At 48.8% G+C, this 18290-nt stretch overlaps 1 protein-coding gene across 1 annotated transcript; it reads right to left on the reverse strand.

The window, feature by feature from the left end:
* Positions 1-604: 604 nt before the first annotated feature.
* Prodh2 (proline dehydrogenase 2) lies at positions 605-14371 on the reverse strand. The gene is made up of 10 exons (XM_032895171.1): positions 14198-14371; positions 13927-14123; positions 13697-13835; positions 13523-13609; positions 8038-8118; positions 7806-7961; positions 7555-7721; positions 4167-4277; positions 2529-2614; positions 605-835 (listed from the first exon to the last, which is right to left on the reverse strand). The coding sequence occupies exons 1-10, from the start codon at positions 14369-14371 to the stop codon at positions 663-665; spliced, it is 1371 nt and encodes a 456-aa protein (XP_032751062.1). The 3' UTR covers positions 605-662.
* Positions 14372-18290: the final 3919 nt, after the last annotated feature.

Genomic DNA, 18290 nt, shown 5'->3' on the forward strand with positions numbered 1-18290 from the left:
CTCACTGGGACCTGGGGCTCATCAACAAGGCTGTCTGACCGGTATCTGTGTCTCACCCCGTACCCCCACGCTTGGAGTTTTATGTGGGTGCTGGAGATTAAAGTCAGGTCCTTGCATTTGTGCACCAGACATTTTGCTGACAGAAACGTCTCCTCGGCTTGCTCATCGGTGGACTGAAGGAATGGTCCACCCGTCCTGAGCAGCCATTTGCCTTAGGTCATCAGTGTCTGCTGCTCACCTGTGCTGTTTATTTCAAATCCTCTGAGATGGAAAGAATTCTTGACTAGATCCCTGACTAAGTTCACTGAAGGATTAATGACCTCAAGTCATTCCCATCCTGGGCGCGCTCTCTCTCTCTCTCTCTCTCTCTCTCTCTCTCTCTCTCTCTCTCTCTCTCTCTTTCCTCTTCTTCCTTCTTCTCACTCTGTAGTAGCTCATGACCCTCCTGCCCCAGCCTCCCAAGTCCTGGGATGACAGGAGTGTGTCACCATGCAGGACTAAAGATCTCTTGAGGTTCAGGCACACCCTACCTGCCCAAGCTCTAGTGGCCAACGCCAGGATCAGCCCTTCCCCCAGGAGGCAGCTTCGGAGAAGAACAGACAGCGGCAGGGCTCAGGACCTTTATTGAGCACACGGCCCCTGATGGTGCTGACGGAGAAACCCTAGGCTTTCCTTCCCAGCAGCCTCCGCCACAGTTCTTGGCTGAGTAGTGCCTGCTCCCTCCGGGCGCCCTGCAGCACACTCCTGTTCTCCTGGGCTCTTCGGATCAGGTAGGGTATCACCTCCTCCAGGCAGCCATAGGGGATAGACTTATATACCAGGTATCCAGCTTGCCCTGTTCGGGAGAGTGTTGGCAGAGTGTGGGGCTCAGAAGGAGACGTTCCTGGGTATCAGCAGCAATCACTACTTCCCTTGCTCAAAACAGGGCAGACTAAGTGTGTTAGACACAATTCATTACTAAAGCACTACGGCAAACATTTAAAAGAAATAACTTTCTTCTTCTCCCTCTACCCATCCCCTCCCACCTTTCCTTCCGTCCTTTCTGACTGGTGGTTATAAGATTGGTTTTTATTAGGTAGTCCAGGCTAGACTCCAACCCAAATCCTTCCGCCTCAGCCACTTGAGTGCCAGAATTACAGGTTTGCACCACCACACCCAGGTGTAAAAAAAAAAAATAGAGACACAGGAAGCAACCCTTCCCTGAAGAAGAAATTCTATTGCTGTTGGAGAACCTAGCATGTTTTGAGACTAGGTGAGGCTGTGACTTGACTGGGCTGGGAGTGATTAAGGACTCTGACCTGTCCTATATTAGGCTGGAACTCAGAAAAAGTACCTTCTGAGTGAGTGAGTAGGAAGTCACCCTCGCACCCCTCAACACCCCTAGAGAATGTGTTAGGTCAGAAGAAGCCAGAAAAATTCATCACTGCTTGGTTGTGTTGTGGGGGAGGGGGGCGTGCCTTTAATCCCAGCCCTCCGCCCCCGCCCCAGAGAAAACACAGAAGTGTTTCTGTGAGTTTGAGGTCAGCCCAGTTGACAGAGTGGATGTTAAGGCCAGGCAGGGATACATTACAAATCCCTGTCTCAAAAACAAAAAACAAACAAACAAAAAAACCCAACCAACCAACCAAACAAACAAACAAAAAAAGTAAGGGACTGGAGAGATGGCTCGGTGGTTAAGAGCACTGACTGCTCTTCCAGAGGTCCTGAGTTCAATTCCCAGCAACCACATGGTGACTCACAACCATCTGTAATGGGATCTGAAGCCCTCTTCTGCTGTGTCTGAAGACAGCGTATGGTGTACTCACATACATAGGATTTTAAAAAAGCAAACAAATAACAAAAAAACACTACATGTGTAGATTGAGATTGAGAGCAAAGTGGTCTTTGAAAACACACCTCTGTGTTGTGCAGTGTGTGTGTGTGTGTGTGTGTGTGTGTGTGTGTAGATCAAACCTGTGGGGTTCGGTTGGTCTTCTCCTTTTTACCTTATGTGAGAAGGACCTCTTTGCTGTGTGTGAAAGTAGGCTAGTTGGGCTACACACTTTTCGAGAGACTCTTGCCTCTGCCACCCATTCCCATAGGTGTTCTAGGATGACAGACATTTGCACCACTGTCTGGCTTTTGCATGGGTTCAGGAGATGTCTTCAGGGCTACACAGTAGGCACTTTACCCACTGAGCCATCCTCCCAACAATAAAGAGCTTTGGCCATCCTCAACACCCCTCAGAAGGAGAGGAATCTGCCATAAGGCCCTAGGGACACAGTCAGGACCTTAAATAACACAGGTAAAATGGCACCATACAAAAGAACCCCAGCACAAATCAGGAGAGGAGACACAGGGCACAGGCCTGAAAGGGCATCAAATGTTGGAACAGTCTAGAAGACTGGTTTGTAAGGAACTGGAGGAGGCCACTGCAGGTTCCATGAGAGAGGGGAAAAGGCAGGAGGGACCTGGCTGAGAAGGGGTGGGGTGGGGTGGGGTGATGAATGGTGGGGATGGATGGAAATGGAGGAGGACCATTCACATACCTAATGCCAGGGAGACGTGGTCACACATGCCCAGAAGTTGCCCGAAGCAGACAGGCCCATCCAGAGGAATGCCCAGCTCCCACATGCTGCAGAAAGGGTCACATTGTCAATCCAGAGAGTGGCTAGATCTAGAGAACAAGTCAGCCATTACCCACCAAGAATTCAACTGTGGAAGATCAGCTGGCCCAATGGAGCCACAGTTCCATGCTCACAGATTTCAACCAGGGATCAGATAGGAGAAACACCTATCTGACTTGGAACGCCTGCGTTGTTCCCTGGTAGATTGGCCTTACAGGGTAACTGTCTGGGTGGCATTTGTATTCCTTATTCTAGGCATTATTAACAAGCCTGGTGACCTTAAGCATACAGGAAGATGCCCATGGCTCAAAAGCAAATATTCAAACATCACATCATCTGATACGAGGGATGTGAGCATCTGAAGATTTTGGTTTCCATGGAGATGGGTCCTAGAACAGAATTTCCACAGATTCTGAGAAATGACTCTATCCCCAACCTCAATGATAAATAACCGTTGCAGGGCTGGAGAGATGGCTCAGTGGTTAAAAACACTGACTGCTCTTCCAGAGGACATGGGTTTGACTCCCAGCACCCACACTGCAGCTCACAGCTGTCCCTAAGTCCAGCTCCAGGGGATCTGATGTCCCCTTCTGGCCTCTGTAAGCACCAGGCATGTGCATGGTGGACACACTGATGCAGGAAAATATCCAAACATGATATCTTCAAAATAAATATTAAATGACATTTAATAAAGAGCTCTTCTTTTGCAGAGAACCCCAGTTCAGTTCCTACAACTGCCTACAACTTCGGGTCCAGAGGATCTGATGCCCTTTCTGCTTCTTGCATTCATGGGTGCACACGTACATACACCCATATAATAAAAATCAAGGGGTTGGGGATTTAGCTCAGTGGTAGAGCGCTTGCCTAGCAAGCGCAAGGCCCTGGGTTCAGTCCTTAGCTCCGAAAAAACAAAAAAATACAAAAAACAACAACAACAACAACAACAACAAAATCAAATCAAATAAGCAATCACAACCCCCATGAACTCTCTCTTTAATTTTTTTTATTTATTTTGTGTGAGTATGTGTCTTCAGACACAACAGAAGAGGGCATCAGATCCCACTACAGATGGTTGTGAGCCACCATGTGCTTGCTGGGATTTGAACTCAGGTCCTCTGGAAGAGCAGTCAGTGCTCTTAACCACCGAGCCATCTCTCCAGCCCTCCCAGGAGCTCTCTTGAGTCTCAGCTGCTTTCTGGAATCCTCAGTACTCCCTAGGTTACAGTATATATGGGACAATGCCCTGTCACACCTGAGCCTATAGGTCACATGCAGGCCTAGAAGGTGTCAATTTTTTAAAAAAGATTGTTATTATGTAACCCATGTAGGCATCATTTTCTTGATCCTCCTGCCCCAGCCTTCTGAGGACTATGATAACAGGTGTGTTCAGAGGTGTGTATCATCATAGCAGGGTGGGATAAAATATCTGCACTGTCCTCCCTACCCACCTTCTCACTGGACCCATTCTTGTCCCTGCCACCCACCCCTCACTGTTTTGTGGACACAGGAAAGGGATGGGGCTTCTTAGAGACTCTGGTTTCCCACCCCTCAACCTCATACCGCCTCGTTGCCTGGCGAATGGATTCTTCATTGTGGGAAGCCACCATGAGGTGGCACCGGGCACCGTGGTTGGACACGCGGCGCAGCATCAGCTCCAGACAGCGGCTGTAACTGAAGGCAGAAGCTGTGCTCAGCTCATCTAGGAGTGAGGACAGAGGGTTGGAGTGCCTGCCCTCCCTCCTTTGTTCTAGGCACAGGCTCCTCAGAGCTGTCTCCCTCTCTGGTAACCTCCTGAGTTCCCCTCAGGGTAGTCAGGATGGGGGATGGGATGAAACAGTTTTCTCACACAGTTTCACTCTGTAGCCCAGACCTAGAATTTATGACCCTCCTGCCTCAGCCTCCCGTGGACAAGGGTGACAAGCGTGTGCTTCTAAAGGCCAGCAGTGACCGGTCTCTGACCCGATGGCCACCAAGTCCATGGTCAAGATGACATTTGCCCAGGGTTAGTCACTGAGTCAGCAAGGATGGATTTTATTTTATTTTTTTCTTAAATTACACTCTTTTCCTGTGTGTGCACGCGTGTGTGTGCATGTGTGTACATCAGTGGACAACTTGCAGGAATCGGTTGTCTCCTTCTACAGTGGCGGTCCCAGGGACGGATCTGAGACAATCAGGCTTGGTTGGCGGCATGTACCTACCTGCTGAGCCATCTCTCCCGCCCTGTGTTTGCTGTCTTAACTTTTTCTTTCCTTTTTTTTTTATTGGATATTTTTAATTTACATTTCAAATGTTATTCCCTTTCCTGTTTTTCTTCCCTTAAAAACATGATTTATTGTTTTTAAGTGCGTCAGAGTTTTGCCTGCTTTTTGTGTATGTGGGTATGTGAGGTCATCTGGAACTGGAGTTACAGACGGTTGTGAGCTGCCGTGTGAGTGCTGGGACTTGAACCTGGGTCCTCTGGAGGAGCAGCCAGTGATTTCAACTGCTGAGCCGTCTCTCCAGCCCCTGCTTGTCTTCCTTTTCAATATGACACGATGGGGGGTTATGTATCTGAGAAAAATGTTGGCCTGTCTCTGATGACACTGTGGCAGAAGAAGTTTAAGGACTTCTAGTGGGGAAGTTGAGGAAGAAAGGACTCCCAGCCCCCGCCACACACACTGATTGTGAGCTGTGGTTGAAGACAATTGAGGAGTGAAACCCTGGCATGGTAGCTCATACATTTAGTCTCAGAACTCAGGAGGCAGAGGTGGGGGGATCTCTTTGAGTTCAAGACCAGTCTGATCTACAGAACTAGCCCCAGGACAGCCAGGGCTACATAGAGAAACAATGTCTCGAAAAACACAAATAAAACAAACAAACAAACAAACAAACAAAATCTAGATGGGGGTAGGGATGAGTAGAGCACCAGCATCTGGTTCTGGTTTTTGATGATGATGATGATGCAGGGTGACCGGTCACCTCAGGCATATATATATATATATCATGCCTCCCTGGTGCTATGAACTCTGTCCCCTCAAACCAGGAGTTAAACAAACCCTTTCTTCCTTCCTTCACTTGCTTTTGTGAGAGATTTTTGTCAGAGGAGTCAGAAGAGTAATGGTGACATCTAGAGAATGTGACTAACAAGCCAAATGCTCACAATTGGAGAAGGATCCACAGGGATGTTGATAACCTCAGAAAGCAACTAAAGAAAAAATAGACAAGCTATCCCTGCTGGTAGTGGGGACAGTGAAGGAGGAAGGAAGAGGTTGCTGTTTAGATGGGAAACAACAACATCCTAAAACCTTGGAGAGAGGAAGCGACATAGAGACACCAGACGTTTGGCACAGAACCCCATGGCCACTGATAAGCAAGTGAAAGGTTACATTGTTACAGCTGGTGGTGCAAGTTTCAAAACCTAAACTGTGCTCCAGTGTGCTCAAGGTCACCCTGGGAACTTAGCAAGGGTCTGTTTCTAAAACAAAAGTAGAAAGAGGGCTGGGGATATAGTTTAGTTGCAGAATCCCTCCTAGAATCTCTGAGGGGCTGGGGGCGTGGCTCAGTGGTAGAGCCCCTGACTAGAATCCTCCAGTGAGGGGCTGGGGGCGTGGCTCAGTGGTAGAGGCCCTGCCTAGAATCCCCCAGTGAGGGGCTGGAGGTGTGGCTCAGTGGAGCCCTGCCTAGAATCCCCCAGTGAGGGGCTGGGGGGGCTCAGTGGTAGAGCCCCTGCCAGAATCCCCAGTGTGAGGGGCTGGGGGGGTGGCTGGTGGTGCAGCACCTGCCTAGAATCCCCCAGTGAGGGGGGTAGGGGCGTGGCTCAGTGGTAGAGCCCCTGCCTAGAATCCCCCAGTGAGGGGCTGGGGGCGTGGCTCAGTGGTAGAGCACCTGACTAGAATCCCCCAGTGAGGGGCTGGCTTCCTGGTAGAATTCCTGTCAAGTTTAGGTAATCTGCTTTCCCCTAAGAGAAGAGTTACGTTCTATTTTTCTTTTTCTTTTCTTTTCTTTTTTTTTTTTTTTTTTTGTTCTTTTTTTTTTGGCGGAGCTGGGGACTGAACCCAGGACCTTGCGCTTCCTAGGCAAGCGCTCTACCACTGAGCTAAATCCCCAACCCCGTTCTATTTTTCTTATTTGGGGTGTGTGTGTGTGTGTGTGTGTGTGTGTGTGTGTGTGTGTGTGTGTCCCCATTTGTGTTCATGTGCACATGTGCACATGTGTGGGTTGTGGCCCAACGTAAACCTTTGGCGTTGTTCTCAATGGATCTCTACTTTATCACGTGGCCCCCCGGCTCCTGTCTCTGCCTCTCAAGTCTCAATGACAGGTGTCCACCACACCTGCTCAGCTTTTGATATGGGTTCTGGGGGTCTGACCGGCAGCTGCTATGATATGCCAGTGCTTTAACCGCTGGGCTACCATTCCAGGCCCCACCTTGGTTTTTTGAGACAGGGTCATTTTTCACTGGGAATTGGGTTTGCTGATTAGATTAGGCGTGCTGCCAGTGAGCTCCAGAGGTCCTCCTGTGCCTGTCTTTTAATCACTGGGATTACACTAAGAAAAGCCACCATATGTGGGATATGTGCGTGTGTGTGTGTGTTTGTGTGTGTGTGTGTTTGTGTGTGTGTGTGTATGCATGTTTGTCTGTGTGTACATGTGTGTTTGTGTGTGTGCTTATACGTGTTTGTGTATGTGTCTGTATATCTGTGTGTGTGTTTGTGTAAGTGTGTGTGCATCTGTGTGTGTAAGTGTGTTTGTGTGTGTACCTGTGTGTCTGTGTGTGTTCCCTGTGCACACACATGTAGAAGGCAGAGATCAATGTCTTCCTCTATCTCTCTGTGCCTTACAGTTGAAGGCAGGGTCTCTGAACAAGGTCAGTGTCTCGGCTGCACTGACCCCTAGTGAGCCGACATCGTCTTCTTGTCTTGACATGTTATACTTCCTTTTTCCTCTTACAGCCTCCAGAGCCTCTCCCTACCTCCGATTAGTGGCCTCATAGTCAGGCTGGGTACAGTCTTCCTTCCCGTGGAGCTGTGTCACGGATCTCTCCTTGTCCAGATAGGCACCTCTCACCAACTTCACCCCAAATGCCAGGCCAGCCTCGTGTGCTGCCTTAGCATCCCACTCCAGCCGTTCATGAGTGTCCTGCAAGGCGCACGGGCAGACTTGGCCATCGAGTTGTCAAGTCCCCCCTCACAGCCCTCACAGCCCGCACAGCCTGCCACCCACCTTCAGATAGGCCTGGTAAGTGTTCCACACCCACGGGCCCTCTTCCTCAGAGCTGTTCCAGCGCATACCCAGGGCAGCCACCAGCAGGGACAGGGCAGGGTTGATGAACGTGTATTCAGCGTCCACCAGCAGCCTCACATCCTGTGCCCGGGCATGCTGAGGGGCGGAAAGAAAGATGTCAGGGCCAGCCCGGTCCATCGGGTGTGGGGAGCCAGGCCACCCGTGTGTTTACCTGTGCCACTCGGTGCAAGCGGCTGAGGGAGGCCTGCAGGTGTTGATTCTGTTCCGTGCTGAGGCAGGAGAGTTGGAGGTTCTAGGAGGTACCAGAGAATGGGAGACTGTTCAGGACCATAGGCTCCCCTGGGGCCGAGTCCTCCCTCCCACCAGGAAGGGGCATGCATGAAGACTTTAGGGGAAATCAGAAAAGTGGCTTGCAGGACACGATGTCACATGCTTGCAATTTCACAATTTGGGAGCCTGAGATAGCCTGGGCTAGTCTGTCTAGAGAGAAAGAGGGCTAGTTGGACCAGCAGCCGAAGACACCTGCTGCTAAGCCTGAAGACCTGAGTTCAAGTCCCAGGGCCCATGTGGTGGAAGTCACACCTGACAGTTGTCTGACCTCCACTCCACACTGTGTCAGGCATGTACACCAGGGTACACACCCACACGCACAAAACAAAAACCAAAATAAATAAGTGTAGTAGTTTTTTTTGTTTGTTTGTTTGGTTGTTGGTTTTATGAGACAGAGTTTCTCTGTGTAGCCCTTGCTGTCCTGAACTTGCTTTATAAACCAGGCTGGCCTTGAACTCACAGAGAAAAGGAGGAAGAAAGGGGGGAAAAAGTAAAGAAAGCAAGCCAGGGCTACATAGTCGGTCTCAGAAAAGACATAAGGTCACCACATGAGCCAGGATGGCTGTGCCCACCTGTAATCCTATCGTTCAGGTGGAGGCTGGAAGATTGGGAGCCAAAAGCTATCCTGGGCTACAAAGTGAATGAGAGGCTAGCCTGGGCTATATGAAACCCAACCTTAAAAAGAAAAGGAAAGAGAAAGACCAAACTAAACCAAAGGTCACCCTCTGCAGCAATGGAAGGGGATTTGTGTGGTCCTACTGTGTGTGGGTGCTCAAGTTCATCAAGGGGTAACTTTGCCCCTCTCTGTCTCTGGGACAGGATCTCATGTCACCTGGAATGTACCGTGCAGCCAAGGATGACCTTCACCTTCTGCTCCTTGTGCCTCTGCTCCCCAAGTGCTGGGTTTCTAGGTGTTTACAGCCAACCTGGTTCGATTGGTAGTTTTCATTAAACTTGCATTTTTAACTCCAGAGGCAAAGGTAGTTTAAATAATTAAGACGCCTTAACCTGTGACTCACTGAAGCACTTGGTGGGGGAGGAAACGGGTGTCTACCACCGAAATGCATCACACAATAAGATGGATTCGGGCTGGAGAGATGGCTCAGAGGTTAAGAGCGCTGACTGCTCTTCCAGAGACCCTGAGTTCAAATCCCAGCAACCACATGGTGGCTAACAACCATCTGTAATGGGATCCGATGCCCTCTTCTGGTGTGTCTGAAGACAGGAACAGTGTACTTATATATAATAAATAAATAAATCTTAAAAAAAAATAAGATGGATTCATGGGTGGACAGAGCAGGGACCGATCAGATTTAAAGTAGGTGCTGTTGGTTGTTTCTATCTACAATTCTGCTTCTATTTTTTCTTTTTTTTCTTTTTCGGAGCTGGGGACCAAACCCAGGGCCTTGTGCTTGCTAGGCAAGCACTCTACCCCGAGCTAAATCCCCAACCCCACAATTCTGCTTCTAACAGATCAAAAATATTCAGAAAAAAAAACCAAAAAAACAAAACAAAACAAAACAAACAAAAAAAAACCCCACCAAACTATTGCTGACCTGGAGGTGTTGCTTTAACAGAAGATCTGAGTTCAGGTTACTACTTAGAATTCTAACTTCTGGGGATCTTCCGCTCTTGTGACCTCTGAGAGCACTGTATGCATGTGGTGCACATGTGTATGTACAAGTAAAATAATATATGAAAACAAAAACCTCTGCATCTGCACTGAGCGTAGACGGTCATGCGCTGTCATTATTCCCCGAGGTTGGTTAGTACTGATAAGTTGACACAATCTGGAAACATTTCTAAGACCAGGGTCCTGGCATGCGTGCGGAGGTTGTCTTCCCACCACAGCGGGTGGGACGTGCTCCTTGGTGGGGCTCTTGGATGGTATAAGTGGAGAAAAGGAGCTGGGGGCCAGTGCCTGTGGCTCTCTGCTTTTTGAGCTTAGGTGCCACGTGACCGGCTGCTTTAGTTCAAATCAGTCCTTTCTCCCTTAAGTTGCTTTGGTCAGAGCGTTTTATCACGGCACCAGCAAAAGGCACTGAGACACATCCTTACCAGTTCTGCAGAGCGACTGTTTATGTGATTCATACTTCCCTTGGTGTGGTAAGTCACCCAGAGAGGATGAACATGCACAGGTTATATGCAAAGGTCACGCATGGCAGACCTGAGCACCCACAGGTTTTAGTTGCTTCACTCTGGGTCCTGTGCCACTCAGAGATGGCTGTGTGGCTAAATGTTAAAGGTGGCAGGTATGTGTGAATGATCACTGCATGATGAACTTTCTACTTTTTTATATGTTTTCTCTTCAGAGCTGGGTATAAACCTAGGACCTTGTGAATAGTAGGCAGGGGCTCTACCACTGAACCATGCCCCCAGCCCCTCACTGGGGGATTCTAGGCAGGGGCTCTACCACTGAGCCATGCCCCCAGCCTCACTGGGGGATTCTAGGCAGGGGCTCTACCACTGAGCCATGCCCCCAGCCCCTCACTGGGGGATTCTAGGCAGGGGCTTTACCACTGAACCATGCCCCCAGCCCCTCACTGGAGGATTCTAGGCAGGAGCTCTCCCACTGAACCACGCCCCCAGCCCCTCACTGGGGGATTCTAGGCAGGAGCTCTACCACTGAGCTACATTTGTTGCTCTTTCTATTTTAAAGACAAGATGCTAGTTATTATGTAGCCCAGGCTAGCCTAAGACTTGATATCTTCCTCCTTCAACAACCCAGGTACTGGGTTTCTAGATGTGTACAGCTATGCCTTGCTTCTTAACATTTTGTTATGAAAAATTTCAAACACATGAGACAATAGAAAGAGGCCTGGTATGCTGGCAAATGCCTGTAATGCCAGCATTGAAAAGCTAAAGCAGGAAGATTAGATTGTGTTTTTCAGACCAGCCTGGGCTACATAGTGACCCTGGAGTGGGAGCTAAGGAGATGGTTCAGTGGATAAAGTTCTTACTACACAGGGGTTGGGGATTTAGCTCAGTGGTAGAGCACTTGCCTAGCAAGCGCAAGGCTCTGGGTTCAGTCCCCAGCTCCGAAAAAAAGAAAAAAAAAGTTCTTACTACACCATTGTGGGGATCTGAGTTCTGATTCCCAGCGCCTCATAAAAACGCAGGTGAAACAGCATGTGTGTCTAACCCTGTCGGAGTTTCAGGGATGGTGACAGGTGGATTCTGGGTGCTCCCTGCCAGCCAACGTAGCCATTGCAGTGAGCTCCAGGTTCAGTGCAGACCCCCTGTTAAAAAATAAAATGGGACAGCCAGATGTGGTGGTGTACACACCTTTAATCCCAGCACTCAGGAGGCAGAGGCAGGTGGATCTCTGTGAGTTCCAGGCCAGCCTGCTCTACAGAGTGAGTTCCAGAATAGCTAGGGCTACACAGAGAAATCTTGTTTCAAAAAAAAAAAAAACAAAAAACAAAACAAAACCCAAAACATAAAACCAGGGAGTTTATTAGCCAGGTGTGGTGATACACACCTTGGATGCCAGCACTCAGGAGGCAGAGGCAGAGGCAGAGGCAGAGGCAGAGAGATCTCAGTGAGTTTGAAGACAACCAGGTCTACTCATTCAACTCCAGGGCATCTATGACTGTGCAGAGGGACATTGTCTCCAAACAAAACACAAACAAACCATAAGATGGGGATAGAGGATACATCTGTTGCCAACCTCTGACCTCCACATGTGCACAAGTACACGCACAAACATGCATACACGTGTGCATGCACATACAGAGATATGTGTATACACACACACACACACACAGAGAGAGAGAGAGAGAGAGAGAGAGAGAGGATATTAGAATAATACAAAGGAATGAATGAATTAATGAATGGAAGAATGAATGGATGGATGGATGGATGGATGGATGGATGGATGGATGGATAAATGAATGAATGGCCAGGCATGGTGACAAACATTACTAATCCTAAGACTGGGGAAGCTAAGGAGGAGGATTAAAAATTCCAGGTAGTCTGGGCTATATGGTAAGATCCTGTTTCAAAACACACGCACACACAAAGAAAAGGAGTATCCCATTGGCTACATAAGAGTTCATGTGCAGCAAGCACACACCGGTGTAGCTGCTGACTGATTAAAGAAAACCTATTTAAAAAAAAAAAAGAGTGTAGTGAGAAATCTGGGGTTTTGGTTGCTTCGAAAAAAAATAGATATATTGGGGTTGGGGATTTAGCTCAGTGGTAGAGCGCTTGCCTAGCAACGCAAGGCCCTGGGTTCGGTCCCCAGCTCTGAAAGAAAAAATAGATATATTAAAAGAATATGTTTTCATTTTAATCCCAGGTGTGGGATACAGGGCTGCTTTGCAGCAACTGACTATGATCTGCCTCGTGCTCTTGCAGAAACATGGTTTTGCCAGATGCAGAGAGTTCCTGATTGTGTGAAGTTTGGAATTCTGGGAACTCCTCAGAGGGGATAAATATGCCAGGGCCTGGGGTTGAGGCTGGTGGTTGTTGGTCGCTCGAGGGGTGGGGTGGGTTGTGGTTTGTTAGGGGTCATGCTCAAAGAAGAAACAGAAGGAAAGAAATTAGATTCAGGATTCTCTCCCACCTCTATCCTTCATGCCCTAACCCTAGTGTTAGGACGTGAAACCAGAAGAACCCACAAAAGAGCAAAGACCAGCTATACCAGAAAGAATAGTACAGGCCTATATCTCTAGCAACTTGTGGGGTGGAGGCAGGAACATCGAGAGTTCAAAGTCATCCTTGTCTCTACAGAGAGTTCAAGACCAGCCTGGGATACATAAGACCCTCTCTTAAAAACAAAGCCACCACCATACATACATACATACATACATACATACATACATACATACATACGTTTTAAGAACATACATACATACATACATACATACATACATTTTAAGAACATATATACATACATACATACATACATACATATCCTGCATGCTTGTATGGACACTACATGTATGTGTGCTACCTATGGAGGTCAGGAGGGGGGCTGTATTTTCTGGAACTGGAGTTGTAGATTGCCGTGAGCCAGCATGGAGGTACTGGAAACCAGACCTCTGCAAGACGGCTCTGAACTGCTGAGCCATCTCTCCAGCCTGTGCTTTTGAGGCACGTCTCATTATGTAGCCCAGGCCGACCTCAGTGACTTGATCCTCCTGCCTCAGCTTCCCAAGTGTTGGGATTAAAGGCAAGCATGGCTGTGCTCAGCGACTGACCAATAGGTCTTATTCCTGTCCTGTCCTCTGTGGAGAAAGTGCTGTTGTTCCGGTCCCTCCTCTGGAGAGTTCCTCACCCCTAACACTTCCTGTAGAACTCCCAGAGACCCGTTTTTCTCCAGGTCAACCATGTCCTCAGTGACAAGCACCTGCATTCCTTACCCGACCTGACTCCATGGCTTCTGCCAGCCTCTCAGGGCTCAGTTCCGAGGAGCCTCTTGGTCTTTGGATCCAAGCCGATAGCTCCTTCTGAAATGGGGTGGTGGCTGGCATGGTGAGGGTAGCCTGGTGAGCAGCCACCCCCACATGCCCACCCTCATCTCACTTGTCACTTACACAAAGCCGAGGACTGGTTAGCGCGGTCACCTTCAGCTGCATGAGGCTGTTCCTGGCTGGGCCATGGGCGTCTGCGACAGCTCGTGACAAGTCCACACAGTGCAGCATGGCGCTAAGGTTCCCCTCATACCAAGCTTCACTGCCCGGTCAGTGGAGGTCAGCTTCCAGAGCCTGGGAGCTCCCTTCCTGCCCACCCCATCCTCCCTTCTACCGTTCCTCTCTCTACTCACCTGGTCTTGGCAGCGGAGTCTGGTTCCTCCTCGGTGGGCACTGCCAACAGGGGCTGGAGTCCTATCGCCTGCAGCTGCCGGACACAGCCCCTCACTTCCTCTGCTGTCTCCCCGGCCACAAACTGTCCATAGATGGATGCTCGGAGAAGTGCGCCCGAGAGCCGAGATCCCAGGAGTCGCTGAGACCAGGCCTGAAACTGGGTGACAGGGAGCGCATGCTCAGACTCAGGTCTGGGAGACTCCCGGGCTAGTCCTTGTGCCTACTGCTCACCGCTAGTCCATGAGTGACCAAAGGGGGCCAGGCGCACAGGCGAAGCACCAGCAAAGCCCGTGCCAGTTCTGCGGTTCTCTTGAGATGGAAGGCCCCACCATCAAAGCGCAGGGGCTGCCAGCCACCTGTAGAGGGCTTGGAGTGGCCGTACAGCGGCAGACGCGTCCAGACCATTGTAAGTGCCTGGTTACCACCACACTAGGGGAAGGGGCCAGGCAGACAGCAGCTGTACCAAGTGCCCCTTGCCCAGCTGGGGGGGCAGTGACTGATTAACTGGGCAAATCTTTAGGATAGCAGGCTCTTGGGGTGGGGGTGGAGGGTTAATAATTAATGGTTAGGGACAGAGGTCAGAATAACAGGACATGTACCCCCTCAGTGACAGCCCCCAATAACCTTCAGCCTGACAGCCAACAGACCTCAGTCGTCAGCCTGCATTGCTGAATAAGCAGTTTGGCCCGAGAGCTCGGAACTCCAGGTTCAAGGCAGCTGGGCTTTGCAATTCCAGCTAAGCAACTCACCTGTCTTGTGGCGATGATTTTAATTAACAGGGAGGAGCAGTGCAGACTCATTGCATACACTGCACATAGCCCACGCCCCTGCTGGCCACTCTCAACATGGACTCTACAGAACTTGAACATGGGCATCGGAAAAAAAAAAACAAACCGTCCTTAGTGACCTCCAACCCCAGATGAAAACCACACAAACGTCCACCAAACGGCACTGGGTGATGACATTGAAATGTGTGCAGAGGGACGCAGGCAATGGGTACTCGTCAGCAATGGAAAAATGAGCTATCATACGCCACCAAGTCTTTTATCTATTTTTTAGAGATTATTTTTTTTTTGATGGTTGTTAGCCACCATGTGGTTGCTGGGAATTGAACTCAGGACCTCTGTAAGAGCAGTCAGTGCTCTTAACTATTGAGCCATCTCTCCAGCCCTAGAGATTATTTTTTATTTTATATGTGTGTGTTTTGCCTGAACAAACGGCTACCACATGCATGCAGTGCCCGCAATGGCCAGAAGAGGGCATTAGATTCTCTGGAACTAGAGCTACAGAGGATTGGGAGCGGCCAAATGGTTGCTGGGAACCTCATTTCAGTGCTCTGCGAGAGCAGCCAGTACTTTTAACTGTCAAGCCATCGCTCCAGCCCTGGATTCTTTTTAATTTTTTTATTTGCCAAGTCTGCAAGGTTTGCACTGTAAAACCGTTTCCAAGGACATGCCTCCCCTTAGAGTATTTTTTAAAAGATTTATTTTTCATTATTTTAGTTACGTGTGTGTGTCTCTGTGTGTGTGTATGTGTGTCTGTCTGTCTGTCTCTGTACATAAATGGAGGTACACCTCAGATCCACCCGGAGCTGGAGTTATAGGCAATTGTGAGTCAACCAACATGGTTGCTAGGAACGGAATGAGGGTCCTCTGGAAAAACAACCAGGACTCAAAACTATGGAGTCATCTTTCTAGCCCCCACTACCGTATTAAAACAAACAGGCAAGAGTCTCACACCCAGGCTGACTTTGAGCTCACAGCAATTCTCCTGTCTCACAACACCATGTCTAAGATGTTTTTATATATGCTCATCTCCTCAGAGGATGACAGGCTAGAGACTCTTCAAATTTTGCTGGGTGGAACTCCCTACTGAATAGCTAAGCTGGCCTGGAACTTACGATGTAGTTCAGGTTGGCCTGGAACTCACGATTCTTCTGCCTCAGTCTCCCGAAGGCTGGGAATGTACCACCATGTGAGTCTCATCAGAAATTCCTGAACAAAGGTTTGTGAGCAGACCAGGGAAGATTTTTACTAATAGCACAAAAGCTGTTCTGTGGGAGGACCCAGAGCCCCCTCACAGCTGCTGACTGGATTACATGAGGACAATCACTGGGGGTGAAGGAGATACTGGTCACCCCGGGTTGTTCACTGTTCCCATACAATGGTCTAATCCACTATTTTCCAAAGCAAGACCATGTCATCATCTGCAAAAGCAGGGAAGGCTTTGAGTGACAAAATAACTGGCGAGCTAAGTGACTATAAGAAGACCTTAGAGGCTGGGGACTGGCTCCTCAGAGAGTTCATACCAAGCTTGTGCAAGGCCTAGGACTCTGTCCCCAGCCCCACCCACAAACAAATCAACCCCTGACTCAGAATATAGTTTGGTATGCCGGAAATAACTCATAAATGACATCTGTTGTTGTTACAAAATGGCTTTCATAATTGGATGGCACATAAAACCCGGAAGATGGCCTTCTTGTTTCTTCTGTTAGATTGCCAGTCTAGGTTCCTGCCACCTACAGCCTTAAACTTCTTCATACTGGTCTCAAGAAGGTACCTCCCGCCAAAGTACTCCTGAAATCCTCTGCCTCAGTGCTGGCAGAACCAATGAATTTTTAATATTGGAGTCCAGGGATTGTTTAACTATAAAAGACAGCCCTTCTGACCAGGTTTAGTCCCAGCCCAGATCTAACACGAACCCCCAAGAACTGCATCTGGTCAATGCAGAAACCCCTAGCTACATCAGGTCTTTTCAAACACGCTAGTACCGCCCCCTTGTGGAGATTTAAGGCACCTGCACCAACGACCGCGCTTGCTCATGGAAAGGCTGGTCTCTCCCTTCAGATAATTTCATCCATGCGACGCTCATTCATTATATTTAGCTAGTTGGATACCCTACCCCTAAAATGTTATTGTAGCTGGGCAGTGGTGGCGCCCGACTTCAATCCCAGCACTTGGGAGGCAGAGACAGGCGGATCTCTGAGTTCGAGGCCAGGCAGCTCTACATAGTGAGTTCCAGGACAGCCAGGGCTACATAGTCTATCTCGAAGCAAAACAACTTGTTATTGTAATACCCAGACATGGAGTCACATGCCTGTAATTCAGTACCAGGGACTGCGACAGGAGAATTGAGAGTTTCAGTTCAGCCTGGCCAGGTAGTGAGGCCCTGTCTCAAGAACAGAGATGGCGCCAGGGAGGGGGCTGGGGGAGGGATTTAGCTCAGCGGGGGAACTTTTATCGAGCACGTACAAACCTTGGGCATCACTTAGCAGGGGAAAAAAATCACAGTGGTAAAAATACACATAAATAAAACTTCTAACTTAGCCACTTAAAACAACTCTTTCATTATAATATTTTTAATTATGTGTCTGGGGGTGGATATGTGCTCATATGTACAGATGCCCCAGGAGACCAGAAAAGGGAGTCAGATCCCCTGATCCGGAGTTGTATCTGTGAGCCTCCCACAGTGGGTACTGGAATCGAACCCAGGTCCTCTACAAAGAGCAGTGCTCACTCTTAACTGCTGAACCACTAGTCTAACCTTTAACCATTTCTTTTCCTTTTGGTTTTTAATTATTATTTACACACCCCAACTGCAGTTTCCCCTCCCTCCTCTCTTCCCACTCCCTCCCCACCACAGTGCCTCTGCCTACTTCTCCCTCCCTCCATTTCTCCTGTAGTTTTCCATGCATATCAAGCTACATTAAGACTGGACATCACCCTCGTACGAAGGCTGGACCAGGCAACTCAGTAGGAGGAAAAGGGTCCCAAAGGCAGGCAACACCCCCTGCTCCTGCTGTTAGGAGTCCCTCAAGAAGACCAAACTACACATCTGCAACATCTGTGCAGACGGCCTAGGTCAGTCCTTAACCATTTCTTTTCTTTTTTTTTTTCTTTTTTTCTTTTTTTTTCGGAGCTGAGGACCGAACCCAGGGCCTTGTGCTTGCTAGGCAAGAACTCTACCACTGAGCTAAATCCCCAACCCCACTTAACCATTTCTTAAAAATGTTAAGTACATGCAAGACTGGGGGGCAACCATCACCATACACATAAAATAAATCAAAGAAGCAAATAAATATTTAAAATAAATACAGCCATGTGTATCCATGTGCCCATGCACTCCCCCACACAAAGATCACGGTCCATCATCCACCCCTCTTTTCCTCACCTACTTGCTAAAAAAAAAAAATAGACTTGGTCTGGTGGCTGGAGAGATGGCTCAGCAGTAAAAGAGCCTTGGTTACCTTTCTAGAGGTCCTGAGCTCAATTCCCAGCAACGACGTGATGGCTCATAGCCATCTATAAAGTGATCTGATTCCCTC

The sequence above is a fragment of the Rattus rattus genome, chromosome 2 (genome assembly GCF_011064425.1).
Source record: "Rattus rattus isolate New Zealand chromosome 2, Rrattus_CSIRO_v1, whole genome shotgun sequence".
Lineage (NCBI taxonomy): Eukaryota > Metazoa > Chordata > Mammalia > Rodentia > Muridae > Rattus > Rattus rattus.

Coding starts and splice junctions, on each gene's coding strand:
- Prodh2 (XM_032895171.1), bottom strand. CDS start 14,371: ATGGTCTGGACGCGTCTGCCGCTGTACGGCCACTCCAAGCCCTCTACA. Junction 7,962..8,037: donor GCTTGCACCGAGTGGCACAG/GTAAACACACGG, acceptor TCCGCCCCTCAG/CATGCCCGGGCACAGGATGT. Junction 4,278..7,554: donor TATGAGGCCACTAATCGGAG/GTAGGGAGAGGC, acceptor TTCTGCCTTCAG/TTACAGCCGCTGTCTGGAGC.